This window comes from Rhodnius prolixus, unplaced genomic scaffold, assembly GCF_049639745.1.
Source record: "Rhodnius prolixus isolate KJV_2025 unplaced genomic scaffold, Rpr scaffold_18, whole genome shotgun sequence".
In the NCBI taxonomy this organism is placed as follows: Eukaryota; Metazoa; Arthropoda; class Insecta; order Hemiptera; family Reduviidae; genus Rhodnius; species Rhodnius prolixus.
This window is the reverse complement of record NW_027411636.1, coordinates 3,021,377-3,044,215: the sequence shown is the minus strand read 5'-3', so window position 1 is coordinate 3,044,215 and position 22,839 is coordinate 3,021,377. Positions and strand designations below refer to the sequence as shown.

Sequence of the window (22,839 nt, the reverse complement as noted above, 5' to 3'; positions counted from 1 at the left end):
CTTCACTTAATCTGGCATTGTTTAGACAAATATTCATTATTGTGTGTTTTTTTTTAACAGCAAAATAATTAAGAAAACAATGAAAAAGATCTCACGGTTATTTGACCTGTTCTCAAAACAACAATTTAAGTGCAAACTGTGTAAACGATGTTCTGTGATACATAATAGAAGGAAATGATTCTCTGTTTAGATATTTTACAATTTTCTTGTCTATTCTTCATTCTGTTATCAAGCCAGGTGATTGGTAGATCCCAGGCGCGCTTAGAAACAAAGTGGACGATAACCTGCAAGGGAGGTAAGTTACTACAGTTTTCACGTTCAGATTATAACCTTCCTTAAAGCAATGTACCCTGATCGTTATGAACACGACTATCTCCATCCAAGATTCTCAAGTTTATCATTCATAGATTTTCTTTAAATCTGAGCATTGTAGAAAACGTACTTCTCACCTGTTTGTACGCCCACAAGTTCCACTGAAATGAAGTATTACAGTTGAGTCTATCCCATCCCCTTCTTCTACACATAGTTTTAATCACATCTTCTAGTGTACTTCTTATGTACATTACATACATATACTCAGAGCTGTATAGGTGTATGGCAACATGTGGGTGTTTATCAGCATAACTCGAAACCGCAAGATAGCAGACATTTCAAATTTAATAAAATAAGCTTTGAAAATAATTAAGCTATCCAGTAAGTAATCGTTTACTAAATGATTCGTATTTACAGCTTTGTTTGTTTGTTTTTCCCCAGAACAGCAAGAAAATGGCTGAAACGATCCGGGGATGGCTGCACGGTAAGGATGTACTAATAACTGGAGGAACTGGATACTTCGGGAAAGGACTAATCGAGAAACTCTTGAGGACAACGGAAGTGCGCAGGATCTACTTGATAATCAGAAGTAAAAGAGATTTGAGTCCGGAAACAAGATGGCAACAGGTCTGCCAGAATTTAGTGAGTACCAAGCAAGTCTTACGAGAGTAAGAACTGGGATTATTAGCTAATTATGTAATATCTGATTTGTAATTTGAAGGTATTTGAAAGGCTGCGATCAGAAAGGCCGGACGCTTTCAGTAAGGTAGCTGTTCTGGATGGCGATGTGGCGGAGAAGGGGTTGGGACTGAGCGATCGCGATAGAAGGGTAAACTTTCTTATGTCTCGTTGATAAGGATCTTGTTCTTTGAAAGAGAGTTTTTTCATGTCGAAACATTGTGTGACAGGAATTATGTGAAAACGTAGCTGTGGTGTTCCATGCAGCAGCCTGTGTAAGATTTGATGATCCTCTATCTAGTGCCATCCTGCTAAATGTAAGGGGCACCAAAGAACTTCTTGATTTGGCGAAATCAATGAAGAAATTAGAGGTATTTAGATTTTTGTAGTTTGTTTTAAAAACTTAATTCTCCGTGAAGTACACAAACTTCATTTGAGGAACTCAGCAAAATGAATCGCACCCAATTTTCTGCATTCCTCGGAACAGTTTCGAGTTTCAAAACCCTATTGCAGTTAGGGAAGGTTTTTTTTTTGCCAGAGTTACTGTTTCTTATGAATCTTCTACAACGGATCAAACCGGTACGTTGGACTTCTTTTTCATCTTTGAGGAGAATGCATGCATTGGCACAAAAGCGATTAAGGGCCTATGTCTTGTAGGAGTTTGTAGTAAGTTGACTAGTAACCAACTTGACGAAGTTCAGCTCTGATTTGATTGGAGGCGTAGCAATCCCAGGTCTTCTGACAGAGTGACAAATACGTATATTTTGAACATACTTACAACTATGTTTGTTCGAGCGAGAACTGGTTAGCGATGAGTTAGCCAGGTCACATTTCTGATGAATATTAGAAGTGGTTCAGAATGGAAATAAACCAGGATCTTCTAAAAGGGTTTGTATCTGCTCGGATAGCTAAGATGCTCCAAAAGCACTAATTATTATTTCTTCACCTCGTAGTTGGTGCTGCGTAACTTGAGCCGAACAAGCGGAATTCTCCAACAATCTTCCGTCATTGTACTAAGAACAAAAGGGTTGTGATTAATTCAACTGAGAAACATTTATCAGCGGAAGTAAACAATTAAAAGGGCGGAAGTAGTTCAGAGTCTATCCTCTTACACCTAAAAAGAACGTCTGTCTATCGGCGTTCACTAGCATACCTAGATATCTAGCTTAAGATGAAAACATCTCTAGCTGATCAGATGGGAGTCACCTGCATAAATTTTTTGCCAAAAAATGATGAAAATTTGTACTGCTGATAAAAAGATGAAAATATTTTATGAAAATAACGTTTTTGATCCAGGCAATAGCTTAGTCAGAAGATTCTAAGAATTTACAAATCACATTTTCAATTTACTCATTGATTTAAATTAAACGTTTAATTCCTAACTGTAAAAATTTGTATATTACAGTGTTTTCAGTACGTATCTACAGCATATTCCACGCCGAAGTTAAACGACGAGAAAATCGGCGAAGTACTGTATCCTCAGCAGTATGACTGGAGAACTTTGATTGATATTGCAGAACGAGAAGACAATTTAATGAATTTATTACAACATAAGTAAGCACAGTAATATTGTAAGCCTTTTAATTTCCATCGAAATATTGTTAGGTGCGCAATGATAAGACCATATTGTTCATTTTATTCGTCACAGCTCGCATGTTTCCCTAATTTCTGACAGTTTTTGGTATTTTATTCATTATCGAGGCTGATTCTCCAGATAGCTGTTAAAGTTTTGACTTCCACTGATGCACTATGGTAATATAAATGCGAGCCTGTTGCTTTAGTTAGAGTTGATCACATTAAAATTTTCTTATATGTGGAATTTAGATGGTATAATCCATGAAAATCATTTATTTTTTTATTTTGTTAGTAACAGGATATTGATATACATTGCTAAAATTTCAAAATTGTAAGAATACAAACTTGGTTTATAAAATTATTATTTTTTTTTTAATTTAACCCTAAAAAACATTAAAGTATAACAATTTTTTAAAACATATTTTATTCTGTTTCAGAATAATAACTGTCTATCCTAATACGTACACCTTCTCAAAATGCGTGGCGGAGAATATGGTCGCCCAGATTAAAGAGAACCTTCCAGTGGTTATACTTCGTCCTTCAGTAGGTGAGAGTTGCGATTGATGTCTGAATGTGGAACGTAAAACTAATGTGACTCTAGTCCCCTCTCTTCGACCTTTACTCTAAACAAAATAATTTTGGGGAGCACCTAAATTATTGCAGTACTGTAAGATATCTTAAAAACTTCAACTCCTCCCCAAGCATTTTATAGGGGAGTATACCATCCTAACATGCCGATCATATGATACCTAGTATTGATGACAAAACGGACTCGCTAACCAATGTAATAATAGTTTTTCAAAAGCCTGGTCTTATTGCGACATTTACAGTTAGACGCTCGATCCATCTCGTATAGATGGCCAGGCAACCAGCTCACAAAAAGTTGCATCCCGTAACATGGAGTAGTGATCCCCCTTAACAAACCATCGAGTTGCTTTAGTGTTGCTCCAATCTTTAGACTACCTCCATTACATCGTTTTCTACACCTTAAAAACTGCCTTATTAGCTGTGGTTTTCAGCTTAACTGTTGAAAGCCTCCCTACAATGCTAGCTGAAATTCTGTTAGCAAAGTTTGTGACATGATTAGAAAGTTTTAGGAAACAAATGGAAACCCTCAATGACAATCTGACCTGGAAGCTCTCGGAGCTTAATTTAGCCGATTATGAGCTTTAAAGCAGTTTAAAGTGCAAATTGACAGTTTCATTTTAGGACATTCAGTTTGTCTGCGTAGTTGTTGGCAGTCTGCAAGAACCAGAACCCGGATGGATAGACAATCTAAATGGACCAGCTGGTATACTGTGCGGAATGGGGGCAGGAGTTCTAAGAGTTTTCAGATGTCAACCTGAAACATTTCTGGATATAGTTCCCATAGACATTGCAGTAAATGCAATGATTGTCAGCGCCTGGGCCACTAAGCACAAGTGAGTATTTTGATGTAATGCTGGTTACTTAGAATGATGAGCATCTCCTGCACCATAAGTATATATTACACATACATTTATGTACTGAGACGGAGCCCGAAGATTATGGTTCTCAGGACCCAGGATAACAGATATCTTAAGCACAACTTACCCAAACTTTCAAATTAATTGCAAATAAATAAAAAGGTTTAAGCATTGTGGCAGCGGCGCCCTCAATAGATGGCGCTCTAGGCCTGTGTCTAGATCATCTGTTGAGGGGCAGAAGAAGAACAGCAAATTGGAGTTAAGATGTTAATTTATCAAAGAATTGATTAACTACAGACTGGTTACATACTGGCCTAGTTATTTTAAAAAGAGCACAGGTTTTCTAGAAAAATCTTTGTAGAACTTCGACGAGTTAATCATATAAAAAACTATGTTTGAAGTATTTACCGAAAAACATAAATTTTTTTGTTCAAACCCTAATAAATTCATTTCAGGCGCACTGAGAAGTTACCAGTGTACAACTGTACGTATGGAGATACCTTTCAAGCGACCTTTGAAGAGTTAAGAGAAATAGGTGAGAAGATAACACCAGTACTTCCAGTGAACAATGATCTATGGTATCCATTTGCTTGCTTGACAGCTAACACTTACTACTTGCATTTCCTGTTCTACACTCTGCAAGTACTGCCAGCTTGGTTTGTGGACTCATTGTTGATCATCCTTCGCAAGGAGCCTAGGTAATCTCAGTGACTGTGATTTTCATTTTGTAATTTAGTATTTTATGAACAACGAAAACCTCCTTCGAGAAGACTGATTTCTGCCATAATTCCAAAATATTGTTAATGTGATCTTTCTTTATCCTTTCAGATTGACTAAACTGAATATAAGAATATACAAAGCAATGAATGCACTTAAATATTTCAGTTGTCAACAGTTTGAATTCGATAACACTAATTATAAATCAATATTCAATTTAATACCTTCTGAAGAACGAGAGATTTTTGATTTAAAATTTAAAGAGGTTACAAAATCAGAATTGTTAGTTATCTATGGGAAAGGATTGAAAAAGTTCATACTCCATGAGAAAGATGAAGATTTGGACAAGTTTAAGGCTAAATATTGGAGGTAACTGGAACTATTTTTAAAAGATATATTGTACTGGAGACCAAATAGATCTATATGTAGCTGGAAGCGTCATTCTATTGATTTTAGTCTTGATAGTGATGGAAAATTCGCTCCAAGTACCTGATCCTTGATCCAAGCACTCTATTCCCTCTGGGTACTTCTCTCCATCCGAGTGCCCACATGATCGTATATTCTTTAATACTAGGAAGGGATCCATTGCTCCATACCGTTGTATTTAGACTCCTAGACACTGACCTGGTGTTAGTGCACCCATGCCTTTTAAAATCCTCAAAGAGATGAGGAGGATGACTCTTAATTTCCAATCTCCGTACTAGCCGATGAGGGATGTGAGATCTAGCATAACCTCCTCACCTATGGGATGAGTCCTCATTGTTCCTGTCATACATAAACTAGTCATAAGCAAGGGACTCTTTCAAATGATTAGTAACCTACAGTAAGAAAACGTTTTAGGTTAGGTTACTCACCAAACGATTTACTAAACCAGGCTGGCTTTTCTAGGATCCCCCACGTAGGGCAATCAAGAATAACCACTCGCTGTGCCAACTCACCTCAATGACTCCTCACCTCGTAAGTGTTTCCGAGTGTATCTTTCTTTTATTAAAAAGAAGCAGACACATTGGGTTAAGTCTAGGTGAGGGAAGCCGATTGTGAAGTTACCACATTGCCACACAGTGGCTGGAGTAAACCCTGTTTTCATGGCAACCATGTCTACTAAAGTCGTCAAAGAGATGGCATGGACGGTTTCTAATTGTTAATCTCCATCTCAGTTGAAGAATGATGAGATCGAGAGCAACCTCCATAGCTGTAGGATGACACCTCATTGCTGCCGTCATCCAAAACAAGACAAAAATGGGGCTCTTCCGAATGAATTGTAATCTGCAATAAGAGAAGGTATTAGGTTAGGTTGCTCACCAAACTATTTAAATCTCTTTACTTTGTTTGCAGACTTTACTACATCCATCTTCTTACTAAAGGAATCTTTTTCGCTGCTATATCTTGGATCCTCATGACCACCATGATCTGGTGAACAATCAAGTTCTGATGTGAAACTATTTTCAAAATAAAATTATCAGAATTGAAGGCGAGTGACATTAACGTCGAACATCATCATTCAAAATTAAATGTATTCAGTTTTAACACAATAAAAAGTTTATTTATTTCAGCTGATATATGTACTAAAAGCTTGCAATTAACCACAATTGAAATTGACGAAATTAGTTAATAAACAATAAATAAAATAAACATTAAAAGAAAATAAGAAATTATTAATGTTCATTACAATTTATCTAAAAAAGTTCTTTATTTTTTGTCCAAAATTAAATGCAATCCTTCCCCTCCATGTTTCGATGAAACTAAAACTAAAGTACATGTTGGTCAAAGGTAAATAATTTCTGGCAACCATTTACATTAGATTTATTACCAACGTAACCTTACAAAATTCCCTTATGATAGTAATAATATTGTAAGAGAAACTAGAACAGTTCTAATCCTTCTAACACAGAATTTTTGGAACATTTAGATTCGTCACTAACATTGTACCTACAAACTGTACTATTATATTGAAACTATTGGAGCGTACAAGTTCTTATGAACAAAAAAAGCAAATTTTCCTTGAACAAAAACTATTACAGAAGATCATGCGAAGTTTAAGCAAAATTAGACCAGTTGCTGCTTTTCAGTGGAACATGCCTGGATTACTTTCTTCTGCTCGTTCTTTCCAAAAAATGATTTTCTTATGGAAACTAATCATTTGTCTGAAGCTGTTACGATGTTTTTTCACTTGCACCCTGAAAGGCCTAAATGACACTCTCCAAATTATTAAAATGGGCGAGACCATTCTGCTGGTATTGTTTTCAAGACTGCTCTGCACCAAGGGCAACCCCAACTAAGAAGTTGAGGTTTCAATAAATTTCACTGCTTCCAAATTTTGGCAGTGTCACAAATGCTTTCACTCGTCACCATGAGCGCGTTTTTTCACACTTCGTTTTCTGGCCGATTTTATGTGTCCAAAATTGAGAATTAATTTCTTTACAAATTAGCACGCCCTATTGTTTTTCCTATTTTCTTTAAAGAAACTGACGAATGCGATTTTATTAACCTTCAAGTGGGTGCCCCAGCCAATTTGGCTCTCATTCGAAGGGCAACAAATGAGCATTTGCAATAAGAAGATCTATTCTAAGAGCTCATTACTCACGGACTTAAACCACACAATAATTTCGAAATTTCTGGACCTTTTTAGTTTTGTTGACCGCACAAATGTAGTTTCTACGTTCGTTATTTAAGAGAACGAATCAGATATTTCCAATACAAACATGAATGACAAGTTTGCACGATTCCAGAATGAATGACTGAAGTTATAAACGACCACTACACTGAATTGCAATTATCCAAATAATATACAACTCACCATTCTTAGGCAACAATGAATTAAAATTAACTATATCTAATTAATATCTTCACTTAATCTGGCATTGTTTAGACAAATATTCATTATTGTGTGTGTTTTTGACAGCAAAATAATTTAGAAAACAATGAAAAAGATCTCACGGTTGTTTGACCTGTTCTCAAAACAACAATTTATGTGCATACTGCGGTAACGATATTCTGAGATAAATAATAGAAGGAAATGATTCTCTGTTTAGATATTTTACAATTTTCTTGTCTATTCTTCATTCGGTAATCAAGCTAGAAGGTTGACAGATCCTAGGCGCGCTTAGAAACAAAGTGGACGATAACCTGCTAGGGAGGTAAGTTGCCACAGTATTTATGTACAGATTATAACATCCAAGATTCTCAAGGTTACCATGCATAGTTTTTATTTAAACTCCGCATTATATAAAACTTACTTCTCACCTGTTTTTACAAATATATGTATCTTCCACTGAAATGGAGCCTTACAGAAGAGTCTATCCCATCCCCTTCTTCTAGGCATAGTTTTAATCACATCTTGTCGTGTACTTCTTATGTACATTACATACATATACTCAGAGCTGTATAGGTGTATGGCAACATGTGGGTGTTTATCAGCATAACTCGAAACCGCAAGATAGCAGACATTTCAAATTTAATAAAATAAGCTTTGAAAATAATTAAGCTATCCAGTAAGTAATCGTTTACTAAATGATTCGTATTTACAGCTTTGTTTGTTTGTTTTTCCCCAGAACAGCAAGAAAATGGCTGAAACGATCCGGGGATGGCTGCACGGTAAGGATGTACTAATAACTGGAGGAACTGGATACTTCGGGAAAGGACTAATCGAGAAACTCTTGAGGACAACGGAAGTGCGCAGGATCTACTTGATAATCAGAAGTAAAAGAGATTTGAGTCCGGAAACAAGATGGCAACAGGTCTGCCAGAATTTAGTGAGTACCAAGCAAGTCTTACGAGAGTAAGAACTGGGATTATTAGCTAATTATGTAATATCTGATTTGTAATTTGAAGGTATTTGAAAGGCTGCGATCAGAAAGGCCGGACGCTTTCAGTAAGGTAGCTGTTCTGGATGGCGATGTGGCGGAGAAGGGGTTGGGACTGAGCGATCGCGATAGAAGGGTAAACTTTCTTATGTCTCGTTGATAAGGATCTTGTTCTTTGAAAGAGAGTTTTTTCATGTCGAAACATTGTGTGACAGGAATTATGTGAAAACGTAGCTGTGGTGTTCCATGCAGCAGCCTGTGTAAGATTTGATGATCCTCTATCTAGTGCCATCCTGCTAAATGTAAGGGGCACCAAAGAACTTCTTGATTTGGCGAAATCAATGAAGAAATTAGAGGTATTTAGATTTTTGTAGTTTGTTTTAAAAACTTAATTCTCCGTGAAGTACACAAACTTCATTTGAGGAACTCAGCAAAATGAATCGCACCCAATTTTCTGCATTCCTCGGAACAGTTTCGAGTTTCAAAACCCTATTGCAGTTAGGGGAGTTTTTTTTTTTGCCAGAGTTACTGTTTCTTATGAATCTTCTACAACGGATCAAACCGGTACGTTGGACTTCTTTTTCATCTTTGAGGAGAATGCATGCATTGGCACAAAAGCGATTAAGGGCCTATGTCTTGTAGGAGTTTGTAGTAAGTTGACTAGTAACCAACTTGACGAAGTTCAGCTCTGATTTGATTGGAGGCGTAGCAATCCCAGGTCTTCTGACAGAGTGACAAATACGTATATTTTGAACATACTTACAACTATGTTTGTTCGAGCGAGAACTGGTTAGCGATGAGTTAGCCAGGTCACATTTCTGATGAATATTAGAAGTGGTTCAGAATGGAAATAAACCAGGATCTTCTAAAAGGGTTTGTATCTGCTCGGATAGCTAAGATGCTCCAAAAGCACTAATTATTATTTCTTCACCTCGTAGTTGGTGCTGCGTAACTTGAGCCGAACAAGCGGAATTCTCCAACAATCTTCCGTCATTGTACTAAGAACAAAATGGCTGTGATTAATTCAACTGAGAAATATTTATCAGCGGAAGTAAACAATTAAAAGGGCGGAAGTAGTTCAGAGTCTATCCTCTTACACCTAAAAAGAACGTCTGTCTACCGGCGTTCACAAGCGTACCTAGAAAGCTAGCTTAAATGAGGTTAGCATACTGGACTCCCACGCGGAGGACCCGGGTTCGAATCCAGCAGCTGACCCTTAGATTTTCTCTTCCTAGGAGCTTCTTACAGCTCACTGTCCGGTGATGGACAGTGTTGTCTGTAACGAGAGAACACTGTCCGGAGGCCGGCAGTGCACTGAAAAAAGCTCCGGGCGCCAATAACCTTAGATGTTGACGCGCCTTAAATCATAAAAAAAAAAAAAAAAAAAATCTAGCTTAAGATGAAAACATCTCTAGCTGATCAGATGGGAGTCACCTGCATAAATTTTACGCCAAAAATGATGAAAATTGTACTGCTGATAAAAAGATGAAAATATTTTATGAAAATAACGTTTTTGTTCCTGGTAATAGCTTAGTCAGAAGATTCTAAGAATTTACAAATCACATTTTCAGATTACTCATTGATTTAAATTAAACGTTTGATTCCTAACTAATAACATTTTTAAATTACAGTGTTTTCAGTACGTATCTACAGCATATTCCACGCCGAAGTTAAACGACGAGAAAATCGGCGAAGTACTGTATCCTCAGCAGTATGACTGGAGAACTTTGATTGATATTGCAGAACGAGAAGACAATTTAATGAATTTATTACAACATAAGTAAGCATTGTAATATTGTAAACATTTTATTTTCCATCGAAATATTGTTAGGTGCGCAATGATAAGACCATATTGTTCACTTTATTCGTCACAGCTCGCATGTTTTCCTAATTTCTGACAGTTTTTGGTATTTTATTCATTATCAGAGGCTGATTCACCAGATAGCTGTTAAAGTTTTGACTTCCACTGATGCACTATGGCAGGGGTCGGCAACCTATTTTAGGAAGAGAGCCATTTCTCCTTAAATAATTTTAATAATTCTTACCAAGAGCCGCAAGGATGATAATGTAAACAACTCTGTAGATCATTTGTATTCGCAAATTATTATTTTATGATATTCAATAACATTTAAATATTTTATATATTAATTTTAACATATTGCAAAGTAAATAAACAAATACATAACTAAACCTGTGTTTAAATGAAAATAGGGGCCGTCCTATATATTACGTACTGTATTTTAATATAATTCTATTCAATTTCTAACCTATCACATTTAAAATTCTTTTTGAAAGAATATCTTTACTTTAATAAATGAAATTTTCATTTGTTTGAATAAAATTGAAATATAGAATTTATTTTAGACAGGTTGAAGAGCCACATAATTTGGATAAAAGAGCCGCATGCGGCTCGCGAGCCGCGGGTTGCCGACCCCTGCACTATGGTAATATAAATGCGAGCCTGTTGCTTTAGTTAGAGTTGATCACATTAAAATTTTCTCATATGTGGAATTTAAATGGTATAATCCATGAAAATCATTTATTTTTTATTTTGTTAGTAACAGGATATTGATATACATTGCTAAAATTTCAAAATTGTAATTTTACAAACTTGGTTTATAAAATTATTATTATTTTTTTTTAATTTAACCATAAAAAACATTAAAGTATAACAATTTTTTAAAACACATTTTATTCTGTTTCAGAATAATAACTGTCTATCCTAATACGTACACCTTCTCAAAATCGATAGCTGAGAATATGGTCGCACAGATTAAAGAGAACCTTCCAGTAGTTATACTTCGTCCTTCAGTAGGTGAGAGTTGCGATTGAAATGTCTGAATGTGGGACCTAAAGCTTTAACTCCTCCCAAGCATTCCGATCATACGATACCTAGCATTGATGACAAAACGAACTCGCTTATCTGTGTAATAATAGTTTTTCAAAAACTGGTGTTGTTGGCGATATTTGGGATTACACACCCCGTTCTAGTACGCAAAAACTCTTATATGCATCCCATAACTTGGAAAAGTGATCCCCTTAACAAATCATCGAATTGCTCCAATCATTAGACTACCTCGCTTACATCGTTTTCTGCACTTTAAAAACTGCCTTATTAGCTGTGGTTTTCAGCTTAACTGTTGAAAGCCTCCGTACTAAGCCCGCTAAAATTTTATTAGCTAAGTTTGTGACATGATGAGAAAAGGACCCTCAATGACCATCTGGCCTGCAAGCTCTCGGAGCTTAATTTAGCCGATTATGAGCATTAAAGCAGTTTGAAGTGCGAATTGACAGTTTCATTTTAGGACATTCAGTTTGTCTGCGTAGTTGTTGGCAGTCTGCAAGAACCAGAACCCGGATGGATAGACAATCTAAATGGACCAATTGGTATACTTTGTGGAATAGGGACTGGAGTTCTAAGAGTTTCCAGGTGTCAACCTGAAACATTTCTGGATATGGTTCCCATAGACGTTGTAGTAAATGCGATGATTGTCAGTGCCTGGGTCACCAAGCACAAGTAAGTATTTTGATGTTCCGGTCACTTTAGGTCTTAGAATGATGAGCATCTCCTGCACCATAATTATATATTTCATATACATTTATGTACTGAGACGGAGCCCGAAGACTACTGTGCTCAGGACCCAGGACAACCGATATCACAAGCCCAACTTACCCAAACTTTCAAATTAATTGCAAATAAATAAAAAGTTGTAAGCCTTATGGCAGCGGCGCCCCACAATGGCGCTCTAGGCCTGCGTCTAGATCATCTGTTAAGGGGCAGAAGATTGGAGTTATGATGTTAATTTATCAAAGAATTGATTAACTACAGACTGGTTACATACTGGCCTAGTTATTTTAAAAAGAGCACAGGTTTTCTAGAAAAATCTTTGTAGAACTTCGACGAGTTAATCTAGAAAAATCTTTGTAGAACTTCGACGAGTTAATCATATAAAAAACTATGTTTGAAGTATTTACCGAAAAACATAAATTTTTTTGTTCTAACCCTGATAAATTCATTTCAGGCGCACTGAGAAGTTACCAGTGTACAACTGTACGTATGGAGATACCTTTCAAACGACCTATGAAGAGTTAAGAGAAATAGGTGAGGCGATAGCGCCAGAACTACCAGTGAACAATGATCTGTGGTATCCATTTGTTTACTACGCCAATAACCCTTACTACTTGCATTTCCTGTTCTACACTCTGCAAGTACTGCCAGCTTGGTTTGTAGACTCATTGTTGATCATCCTTCGCAAAGAGCCTAGGTACAGTAACTGCCATTTTCGTTTTGCAATTAATTTAGTATTTTATGAACAACGAAAACCACCTTCGTGAAGACTGATTCCTGCCATAATTCCAAAATATTGTTAATGTGATCTTTCTTTGTCCTTTCAGATTGACTAAACTGAATATAAGAATATACAAAGCAATGAATGCACTTAAATATTTCAGTTGCCAACAGATTGAATTCGATAATACTAATTATAAATCAATATTCAATTTAATACCTTCTGAAGAAAGAGAGATTTTTGATTTAAAATTTAAAGAGGTTACAAAATCAGAATTGTTAGTTATCTATGGGAAAGGAGTGAAAAAGTTCATACTCCATGAGAAAGATGAAGATTTGGACAAGTTTAAGGCTAAATATTGGAGGTAACTGGAACTATTTTTAAAAGATATATTTTACTGGAGACCAAATAGATCTATATGTAGCTGGAAGCGTCTTTCTATTGATTTTAGTCTTGATAGTGATGGAAAATTCGCTCCAAGTACCTGATCCTTGATCCAAGCACTCTGTTCCCTCTGGGTACTTCTCTCCATCCGAGTGCCCACATGATCGTATATTCTTTAATACTAGGAAGGGATCCATTGCTCCATACCGTTGTATTTAGACTCCTAGACACTGACCTGGTGTTAGTGCACCCATGCCTTTTAAAATCCTCAAAGAGATGAGGAGGATGACTCTTAATTTCCAATCTCTGTACTAGCCGATGAGGGATGTGAGATCTAGCATAACCTCCTCACCTATGGGATGAGTCCTCATTGTTCCTGTCATACATAAACTAGTCATAAGCACGGGACTCTTTCAAATGATTAGTAACCTACAGTAAGAAAACGTTTTAGGTTAGGTTACTCACCAAACGATTTACTAAACCAGGCTGGCTTTTCTAGGATCCCCCACGTAGGGCAATCAAGAATAACCACTCGCTGTGCCAACTCACCTCAATGACTCCTCACCTCGTAAGTGTTTCCGAGTGTATCTTTCTTTTATTAAAAAGAAGCAGACACATTGGGTTAAGTCTAGGTGAGGGAAGCCGATTGTGAAGTTACCACATTGCCACACAGTGGCTGGAGTAAACCCTGTTTTCATGGCAACCATGTCTACTAAAGTCGTCAAAGAGATGGCATGGACGGTTTCTAATTGTTAATCTCCATCTCAGTTGAAGAATGATGAGATCGAGAGCAACCTCCATAGCTGTAGGATGACACCTCATTGCTGCCGTCATCCAAAACAAGACAAAAATGGGGCTCTTCCGAATGAATTGTAATCTGCAATAAGAGAAGGTATTAGGTTAGGTTGCTCACCAAACTATTTAAATCTCTTTACTTTGTTTGCAGACTTTACTACATCCATCTTCTTACTAAAGGAATCTTTTTCGCTGCTATATCTTGGATCCTCATGACCACCATGATCTGGTGAACAATCAAGTTCTGATGTGAAACTATTTTCAAAATGATATTCGCAGCATTTAAGGGGAGTGTACTATTAATTTTGTGATTTCAAATAAAGTGATGTTCATTTTAATGCTTTTTGAAAGTATAATTAATATTAATAATGCAGGATTATCATTTATTTATTTATACTGAATGCTTATTATTTAATGAACAAAAATTAACATTAATAATAATGTCCATTAATAGTAATGAATAATATCTTGGACGTTAATGACCACAGTCGTCGATGCGCCAAAACAGGAAAAAATAATAATGTAATATTTAGAGGGGGTGCCCCCTTCAATTTTAGAATTATTAATTTCCAATCATTAATTATTGCATTACCGGATACTTCTCTAAAAATTAAGTCTTGTGAGATCTGTGTTACACTTAATTGGAGAGACGTTAAATAATTTAAAAGATGCTCATTAAAAAACCAAACAAACAAATACTTGACAACTACAATGAAACTAACATAAGATTAAAATTTTAATATTTTTTGTAAATTTTTTGTAACTAATTTTAATCACCATTTTTGGAGGACTTATTCTCATCAAGAATTATTTACATAAGTGGAACTGAAGTTGATCAGTTCTTCGTTATGTAACACTTCATACATCTCTACACATTGAACTCATTATTTAATACAATACCTAAATTTGATCTCTATTTGGGCAGCTTAGATACCTCTCTAGCAGGGGTGGCCAACTTTTCTGTATATAAGATCTACTTTTTATCTCAAAAGTGTGTTGCGATCGACTTGCTAGTCTAAGCCCTAGACGTAGTGTAAGGGGTGAAGAAGGGGTGTGAAATGCACACTATGTTTCAGAATAAAAATACAAATACAAAAATCAAATACATACACTGTGTTTCAGAATGCCCTCAAGAGTGCCCTCAATTTTCCTGGAGTTTTTAAAGTATTAAACCCCAAAAAGCAGAAAACCTCAAAAAAAAAAAAGAAAAGAAAAGGGATTTAACAGCGTACTCACTAGAGACTGTGAAATTAACTCTTGTATGGTGCTGGATAGTCTCCAGTATACAGCAGGAAGTATCTCCTATCAAAAGCATGTATTTATACATCCTGGATGCTTCGGGAATTTTGGGAAGGCTGACCTAATTAAGCTGTTGATTAGATTCCGAACCTACTAATAGCTGGTCACTGGACACTAGTAACTCTTGAGTTTCCACAATGGACGACCACCTTATAGATATCTATAATGTGATTAGGCTTATATCGCTTGTCACGGACACCTCTCAGATCACTGACTGAATATCTTACATTGCATTCTGGTTTAATAGTGCCAGATTCCTTTTATACAGCTTATCAGTCTTCTCAACGGACAGGCGTTGTCCAGATAGATATCCAACACTGTGGATCTAACCAGATTTTAACGTCAGAATGTTTGAGGTACATTTCACGGGGGAGGAGCCCAGCCTGTTTCCCCTTACCCGACTTATTTGGACAGCTCCTGTGAATTTTATATGACTCCTTCAGTCAGGGACTGAATTTCCAACCTTCTCGGCTTGCGCTACTCTCAGATCCTAATGGCAAAAAGCTGCAATAAATAGTCCACACTGGAGACTAACTACAGAACCTGAGTATTCTGGTGCAGAAAAACTGGTTTTGCTCACTCGCACGTCTTTCTCTGACTTTAATTCTCAAAGTTCCTCTCTTATATTTCTCGTTCTCTGAGAACTTGAGGATGGTTTATATGTTTCTCTTACACTAGTAAGAGAAAGAAAAAAAAATTGTAGAATAAAATATTAACTAGATTTAAAAATGAATAAGATTTTAATATTAAGCCTTTCCGTTAATCTACCATTCACTTCCTTCCGCTTCCCAAGATCGTACATCTTACTTCCACTTCCAACATTACACAAACACAAAGAGAAACTCCTTGTAGTCGAAGAAGTGGAGGAAGGCGAACTATATTACAGCCTGGAGGGGATGTAACTGTGTTAATATCCCAGAAGGTGTCTTTTTTTCCTCTTCTTCTCCATCTCTCCAGTGAAATTAATGGGAGAACCCGGAGGTACTTGATGGTGGTGAAGGATGTAGAATGCGGAGAAGAGTATGGAAGTGGTAATGTGGAGCGGGGAGCAATGAGAGAGAAAGCAACAGAGAGAGAGTTGTAGACTCTGGCAGTAAGTTGAATGGTGGTCGCATATAAGATGAATTTTGCAATTCAAATAGCGTTGAACCAGAGTCACTGGCTGGTTCAGTGTTGGTGATATTGCCGGCGGCGTTTCCAAGTATAACCAGAGCCAGTGCAAGAAGTGGGTACGCAACGTCTGCCGCCACACAGACATAGCGGAAGAAGCAGGCTCTTACTTTGCAGAGAAGCCACTTCGCCTGCTGCTTTAGCTTAATTTGCAGTCTCATTCGTCAGTCTTCCGGGCCTCTACTCAAGTCGAAGGAGCCCAACTCAATTGTCTTCAGTAAACTTTGGGAGAGAGAGAAAACAGCCTACCTGAGGGGGGAAGGGAAACCCCACTTTTGGCTTTTTAGAGCTCAACTTGTTAAGTTAATTACGGGATATCACAGTTCACCCCTTTTTTTACAGTTTAAGAATACTTTCGATTTTTGTTCCTCAGCGAGTAAGATAGTTACTTCGAGATATCCTCTGTTCCAAACCATTTTATGGCATCACTAAGAAGAAGTGCCAAAGGGGTGTGGAATCGTTTAGAAACGTTCTCTTTGTTGAAGGAATATGGCCAAATCTTGTTAGGACCTGCATACGTTAGATTAATGTCGCAGGATTCATTCTTCGATGACCAATCGCTCGCAGCTTTTACCCTACACTCTTCTCTTATTGTGCGCGACAGTCCGTCTACCGAACCTTGGCCTCCGTCAAATGCTTCCGCCAGTTTTCCCTATTTTGGGTAGCCACTTTCCAGTTACGTACGCCCAGCAACGCCAGGGCATCCTCCTTCACTCCGTCCAGCCAACGTAACTTTGGCCTGCCTTTTACCCTACACACGCATTCTTAAATCAACTGATATTTTCGCCAAAAAGAAAAGAATAGCATTGCTACGATGTGGAGTGATGTTAACATTATATAGCTAGTGGCAACGCTATTTATCCGTTTTGAGATCAGAAATTTTTTTTTTCAGAGAAAACTCTTTGAGCGTATGAACAAATATCCCTAAAACGCAAGCTCAAAGGGGGGAAAAAACTGAAACTTTAAATTACGACTGGGTCCCGACAGTAAATTAGGGAACAAAATCTTTTCACCCAAAGAACTACTGTACGAAACCTCTCTCATCTCTCTAAAGAATCATTTCATAAATATGTACGGTAACTATATTGCAAACTATCAGAATTTTAAGGATATTAAATAGTAGGAAATGCAGCCTAACTCAAATCTGAATTTCTGTCCATTTAGGACACATTTAAGCGCCACATTAGCGAAGCGGTAAGGGCTAGGATTGCAAAGCTAAGATGAATTTTGATATACTGTATTCGATTCCCAGTATACGCTTTGGATTTTATTTATTGATTAATTTGAGCATGCAGAAAGTAAGTTTGCTAATCGTCTCCGTCCACAACACACAATTTAGTAGTTGGACGTTTACGTTTACGTACAGGATTTAGCCCACCTGCAACAAATATGCATTACTTTATTCTACTTCTTTTAATGAAATTAAACCTAGAATAGCTTCATTTAAGTTACTAACCTGAAGAATTCTAATCTTTAAGCTAAGGTAATCCATTTGTTATTCCAAAATAATTGTTTTCAAATTTTAATACACGATACACTTGGCCTATTAATTTAAGTAGTTAAACATTAATGCACACTTTAATGATAATTATTATAACCAAAGAGAACAATAACCTCACGTCTGTGGTCCATAAAGTTTTATTATAGAGATTATTTTGTGTTATAATTCTGACAGGTTAGGGTTAACCAGTGGATACTTAACTAGGGAGAAAACGATGGCGAATTTCCCTTTTAACACTACAACTTTATGATAAAGTTATTACTTTATATTGTATAAAGTTAATATGAACGCACATACTGACAAATAAACGCGTTAGATAAACTTAACAAATTAACCACTCTTACTTAATGTGTCTCGCAGTATTTATGCAATATGCATGTTTTTAGTATATATTTAGTACGTATTATTTATTAAATAAAACCTCTTACAGAGGAACCTGAACCTCCTTCACATCGTAGGAAATCCTAAAAACTCAGCTGAAGCGCCAGTGGCCTCGAGATTGCCTCAATTGACCAGCAAGGGAATTACAGCGAAGACTCATCATTAGATGTTTGGATTGGATACTCATTCATTCTGTACCTGACAGTGATGCAGTATCATTTGCACATACTGTATCTTATACAGATATAAATTACTATAAATTGAAAGAAAAGAGAAATTACTAAAACTGCCCAGTAGTTTGTAAAACATAAAAATTTCAAACCTTTATAGCTCTCTTTCCACTGTTACTATTTTAATGAATTCTTCACCAAAATGTAGTGAATAGTTAGCTCTAAAATTGGCATGAATAACATTGTTTTCGTGTTTATAGTTTAGGAGATATGGTAAATTAAATTATCGTGAGTTTGTAAAACCTTGAAAATTCAAACCTCTATATCTCTCTTTATACTGTTCCTATTTTAATGAGTTCTACATCGAAATGTAGAGAATAGTAAGCTCTATAACTGAGTAAATAGCAATGTTTTCGTGGTAATAATTTAAGAGATATATGTAGAAGGTTACATTTTCGTGTGTTTTTGTAAAACGTACATATTTCAAACCTCTATATCTCTCATTGTACTGTTCCTATTTTAATGACTTCCACATCGAAATGTAGAGAATAGTAACCTCTATAACTTACCTAAATAGCAATATTTTCGTGGTTATAGTTTAAGAGATATGGAAGGTTACATTTTCGTATGTTTTTGTAAAAAGTACAAATTTCAAACCTCTATATCTCTTTTTATATTGTTCCTATTTTGTTGAATTCTTCACCAAAATGTAGAGAATAGTAAGCTCTATAGTTGACATAAATAGCAATGTTTTCCTGTTATTTGTTTAAGAGATATAGAAGGTTTAATTTTTGTGTATTTCTGAAAAACGTACAGAATTTAAGCTTGTATATCTCTCTTGGTATTGTTCCTATTTCAATGAATTCTACACCGAAATGTAGAGAATAGTTAGCTCTATCTCTGATATAAATCATTAGGTTTTCCTGTTATTAGTTTCGGAGATATGGAAGGTTTAATTTTCCTGAGTTTGTAAAACCTTCAAATTTCAAATCTTTATATCTCTCTTGGTATTGTTTCTATTTTAATGAATTTTTCTCCGAAATATAGAGAATAGTAAGCTCTATAACTGACATAAATATTCATTCATTTAGTTTAGGTGGACTTTTTTTTTTACTTTTAACTGCATGCTGGGTAATGTTTGTTACAAGCTTAATTTCTTCTAGTGTGGGGGGTTATTTTTTATTTTTCGCCTGTTAATGTAATTTTGTTAGAACTAACGCAAAAACGTATTTTGTAGAAAACGCTTAGGAATACCCTTATGTTTATTATAGCTATATAGTAGATGCTCGTAATTTCGGTTTTAGGTTATGTTGTTTCCTCTTTTATTGAACTTCTTCTTTACTTAGGAAAACTTGTAAGCGATAAAGTACTGGTTAAGTATGTAGTGGAAAGTTCTAAGTACTTTATACTCCCTTTCACCCCTTCTCATCTGTCTGTCAGACAGATACACACACAAGAACTCTTGCTTTAGTAATTTAGCGGCCAAGTTAACATATGTTTTGCGTATGTGATCTTAACTACATGTTGTATTTAATAGTTAAAGGTTGTTTTTACTTGCTGTAGAACAACAAGTCAAGAATTATTGATCACGTCCTTTACTTGAAACAGTAGACAAACTAACCACTCTTAAAGTAGTAAGCCTGCTGTTGTTGTTGTATAAGTATATATAGTTTTTTAAGTAGTTAAATAAAATCAACGAAATTTATAGCTTATTTTTGTGTGGTTATTAAACCAGAACGGGGTACAAAAATAAAGATTTTGTATTTTTTTATTTTTTATCCCTACCAACAATACACCTGCTGATAGGGAGTTTGCAATATCGCATAACATGAGTGCAATATCACATAACTTGTACCACTGTCAGTACATGGTATTATATACAAATGTAAAATCATTAATTTAAATAATAATCTAAAGACTCACGATAATTCCCAACAATATACATATAATACATAATTTACAATAATACACAATATAAAGGGAAGAGATTAGACTATGCGGTTAGCTTATTGGATTCCCACGCAGTGTTCCCCGGGTTCGAATCCAGCTGCTGACCCTTAGATTTTTCTCTTCCTAAAGCTCACTGTCCGGTGATGGACAGTGTTGTTTGTAACGAGAGAACACTGTCCGGAGGCCGGCAGTGCACTGGAAAAAGCTTCGGGCGCCAATAACCTTAGATGTTCATTAAAAAAAAAAAAATTACACAATATACTTAAGTATACAGGGTAAACCAGTAAGTATTGTCCATAGGCCTACTGTGTTATAGTACATCTAAAATGGAGTTCAATGACGTATTGGCCAACTTCATATTTTCCACTGTTCTTGAGTGACGTCACTTTAATTTTTTTTTTCTAAAATCATTACTTTTGTGCAATAAAAATGTTATTACTCAGAAAGTTTTAGTCCGAATTCGATTCTGATGACACGGTTAGAAAGACAAGAGATAAATTTTCTAAAAATTGATGCCATTTTGAAGCATAAGTTATTCTCCAAACAGCCTCAATCTTCTGGTTCACCCTGTATACAATACATTTATAATACATTATTAAAACTGTCCGGCAGGACAGTTGTATAAGGGTTGATCGTCAAAAACTGCACGAAAAAGCGTAACGTTGAAAAACACCTAACTTTGACAATTTTTTTCTCTTTTTCTATTAAAGATAAAATTCCCAAATTTTCTTTATAATATAGGGCAAATCCTCCTTTATATCAGTAATTTTTTCCTAATTACATAGATCTGATAGATTTCTAGAAAAAAGTTAGCAAAAACTGGAAAAAACAACATTTTCAGAAAATGTTCTTGTTCTTGTTCTTCTTCTTGTTGTTCTTGTTGCCTTTTTTGTAAACAACGTAGCGCCTAAACGCGCGAACCGATTTTCATGAATGAGGTGTCATTCGATTCAGAGTTAGCCCCCTTTATGTAAGGCCCCCTCCAAAGTTATTATTACTAATTACTCTGTAAATCTTGGCCCGATTTTGACAAAATTTGGGAAGATGATAGAGTTAGGGCTCCCCTACGTAACATTAAAGCGACGATCTGCTCTTACACTTGTTAAGGGAAAGTATAGCGATCGTTTCAAATTATCGACACGTGAACCGATTTACATGAATGAAGTGTCATTCGAATCGAAATTTTGTACAGATTTGCACTTTAAAAGCCTCGACGCTGTGCCTCATAAGGAGGGGAATTCGCCTCCCCCCAAGTAAGGCCCTTTCTAAAACTATTACTACCAATATTTCTATAACGCTTAGTCCAATTTTGATAAAATTCAGCTCAAATAAGTGGTTAAAGCTCCTCTACGTGGCTGTGAAGTGCCATCATGCTCTTACTCCTACTAAGAGGAAGTACTGCAATCGTTTAAATTATCAATGAGTGAACCGATTTACATCAATAAATTGTCGTTCGATTCAAAATGTTTGTCTCTTTACCTTTTAGGGAGAAGTACTGTATTCGCAGTTTATTTTTCTTACTCCTCTTAAAAGGAAGTACTGAAATCGCAGTTTAATTTTGCTATTTACGTACAAATACCTTCCTATGTTATTCAAAACGCTTTTTCAAAAAAATTGTTATTGAGGATGGTTTGGGGGAACGCAACTATAATCATTCTTTAAAAAGATCTCTCCAGTGGTAGTTACGGTTCCGACGTAACTCCTTATCAGATTATAATGATAGAATTGTTTATTCCAAATTTTAATAAAATCTGTAAAGCAGATATGTAACTTTGCAAAACAGACAAAAAGGAAAATCTATCCAAAAGGTACAAAAATCTCCTTAACAAAAACTTACAGTTTAAAATGTTAAGTATAAGGGTTGATTAAACGCCAAAAGGTACACAAATCAGCGAGTACCCAACATTTCATTAATTCTTCATTAATATTTAAGTAATTTTACTGCATTAATTTTCATTAATATTTTTTAGAATTTATTAGATGTCACAGACCCTTATGCTGGCCACTTCATTTATAATAGTTTTTTCTTATAATTATGATAAATCACATATACGTACATGCATGTTAAAGTAGAAAAAGACAAAGTTAGAGTCGGCTACTGTCTTGAATTCGTCTGACCGAAATATTCGTGAGCACAAATAACACACAGTTATAACAAGTAGATTATTCAACAATTATTCATTTCTCAATTGTAATTTAATTTAGTCCCCCTAATTTTACTTATAGTAAAATACTGGAATAATTAGCTGTCCTAAAAATTTTGAGAAAGCGTTTTGAATAAAATAGGAAGGTATTTGTATTTAAGTAACAAAATAAAACTGCGATTTCAGTACTTCATTTTAAGAGGAGCAAGAAAAACAGTACTTCTCC

At 35.8% G+C, this 22,839-nt stretch overlaps 2 protein-coding genes and 1 long non-coding RNA gene across 8 annotated transcripts; 2 read left to right on the top strand and 1 right to left on the bottom strand.

Moving 5' to 3' along the window:
* Positions 1 to 144: 144 nt before the first annotated feature.
* Positions 145 to 6,284, top strand: LOC141462198 (fatty acyl-CoA reductase wat-like). Of its 4 annotated transcripts, none has more exons than XM_074143857.1 (10): positions 145 to 295; positions 754 to 954; positions 1,034 to 1,141; positions 1,221 to 1,361; positions 2,396 to 2,544; positions 3,003 to 3,112; positions 3,797 to 3,986; positions 4,466 to 4,708; positions 4,839 to 5,096; positions 6,063 to 6,284. In XM_074143857.1, exons 2-10 carry the CDS (start codon positions 766 to 768, stop codon positions 6,142 to 6,144), a joined length of 1,470 nt encoding a protein of 489 aa, XP_073999958.1. In that variant the 5' UTR covers positions 145 to 295; positions 754 to 765; the 3' UTR covers positions 6,145 to 6,284. The 4 variants fall into 4 exon arrangements, with proteins under 4 accessions (XP_073999958.1, XP_073999962.1, XP_073999959.1 ...); XM_074143861.1 differs by having other exon boundaries at positions 194 to 295; positions 759 to 954; XM_074143858.1 differs by lacking the exon at positions 145 to 295 and adding an exon at positions 350 to 491.
* On the bottom strand, positions 1,452 to 18,516 carry LOC141462206 (uncharacterized). Of its 3 annotated transcripts, none has more exons than XR_012463144.1 (8): positions 17,924 to 18,516; positions 17,832 to 17,845; positions 13,669 to 14,080; positions 13,304 to 13,579; positions 9,294 to 9,528; positions 5,582 to 5,993; positions 5,217 to 5,492; positions 1,452 to 2,003 (listed from the first exon to the last, which is right to left on the bottom strand). It is a non-coding gene; the product is annotated as an uncharacterized lncRNA (long non-coding RNA). The 3 variants fall into 3 exon arrangements; XR_012463146.1 differs by lacking the exon at positions 1,452 to 2,003 and adding an exon at positions 3,049 to 3,188; XR_012463145.1 differs by lacking the exon at positions 17,832 to 17,845 and having other exon boundaries at positions 1,453 to 2,003.
* LOC141462199 (fatty acyl-CoA reductase wat-like) lies at positions 7,707 to 14,336 on the top strand. Its single transcript, XM_074143862.1, has 10 exons — positions 7,707 to 7,864; positions 8,279 to 8,479; positions 8,559 to 8,666; positions 8,746 to 8,886; positions 10,162 to 10,310; positions 11,236 to 11,345; positions 11,858 to 12,047; positions 12,553 to 12,795; positions 12,926 to 13,183; positions 14,150 to 14,336. Exons 2-10 carry the CDS (start codon positions 8,291 to 8,293, stop codon positions 14,229 to 14,231), a joined length of 1,470 nt encoding a protein of 489 aa, XP_073999963.1. The 5' UTR covers positions 7,707 to 7,864; positions 8,279 to 8,290; the 3' UTR covers positions 14,232 to 14,336.
* Positions 18,517 to 22,839: the final 4,323 nt, after the last annotated feature.

Excerpts from the sequence above, each read along its gene's own strand:
- LOC141462198 (XM_074143857.1), top strand. The coding sequence starts at position 766 with ATGGCTGAAACGATCCGGGGATGGCTGCACGGTAAGGATGTACTAATA. Across the intron at positions 4,709-4,838 it reads ATCCTTCGCAAGGAGCCTAG|ATTGACTAAACTGAATATAA; the intron begins GTAATCTCAGTG and ends TTATCCTTTCAG. Across the intron at positions 5,097-6,062 it reads TTTAAGGCTAAATATTGGAG|ACTTTACTACATCCATCTTC; the intron begins GTAACTGGAACT and ends CTTTGTTTGCAG.
- LOC141462199 (XM_074143862.1), top strand. The coding sequence starts at position 8,291 with ATGGCTGAAACGATCCGGGGATGGCTGCACGGTAAGGATGTACTAATA. Across the intron at positions 10,311-11,235 it reads ATGAATTTATTACAACATAA|AATAATAACTGTCTATCCTA; the intron begins GTAAGCATTGTA and ends ATTCTGTTTCAG. Across the intron at positions 12,796-12,925 it reads ATCCTTCGCAAAGAGCCTAG|ATTGACTAAACTGAATATAA; the intron begins GTACAGTAACTG and ends TTGTCCTTTCAG.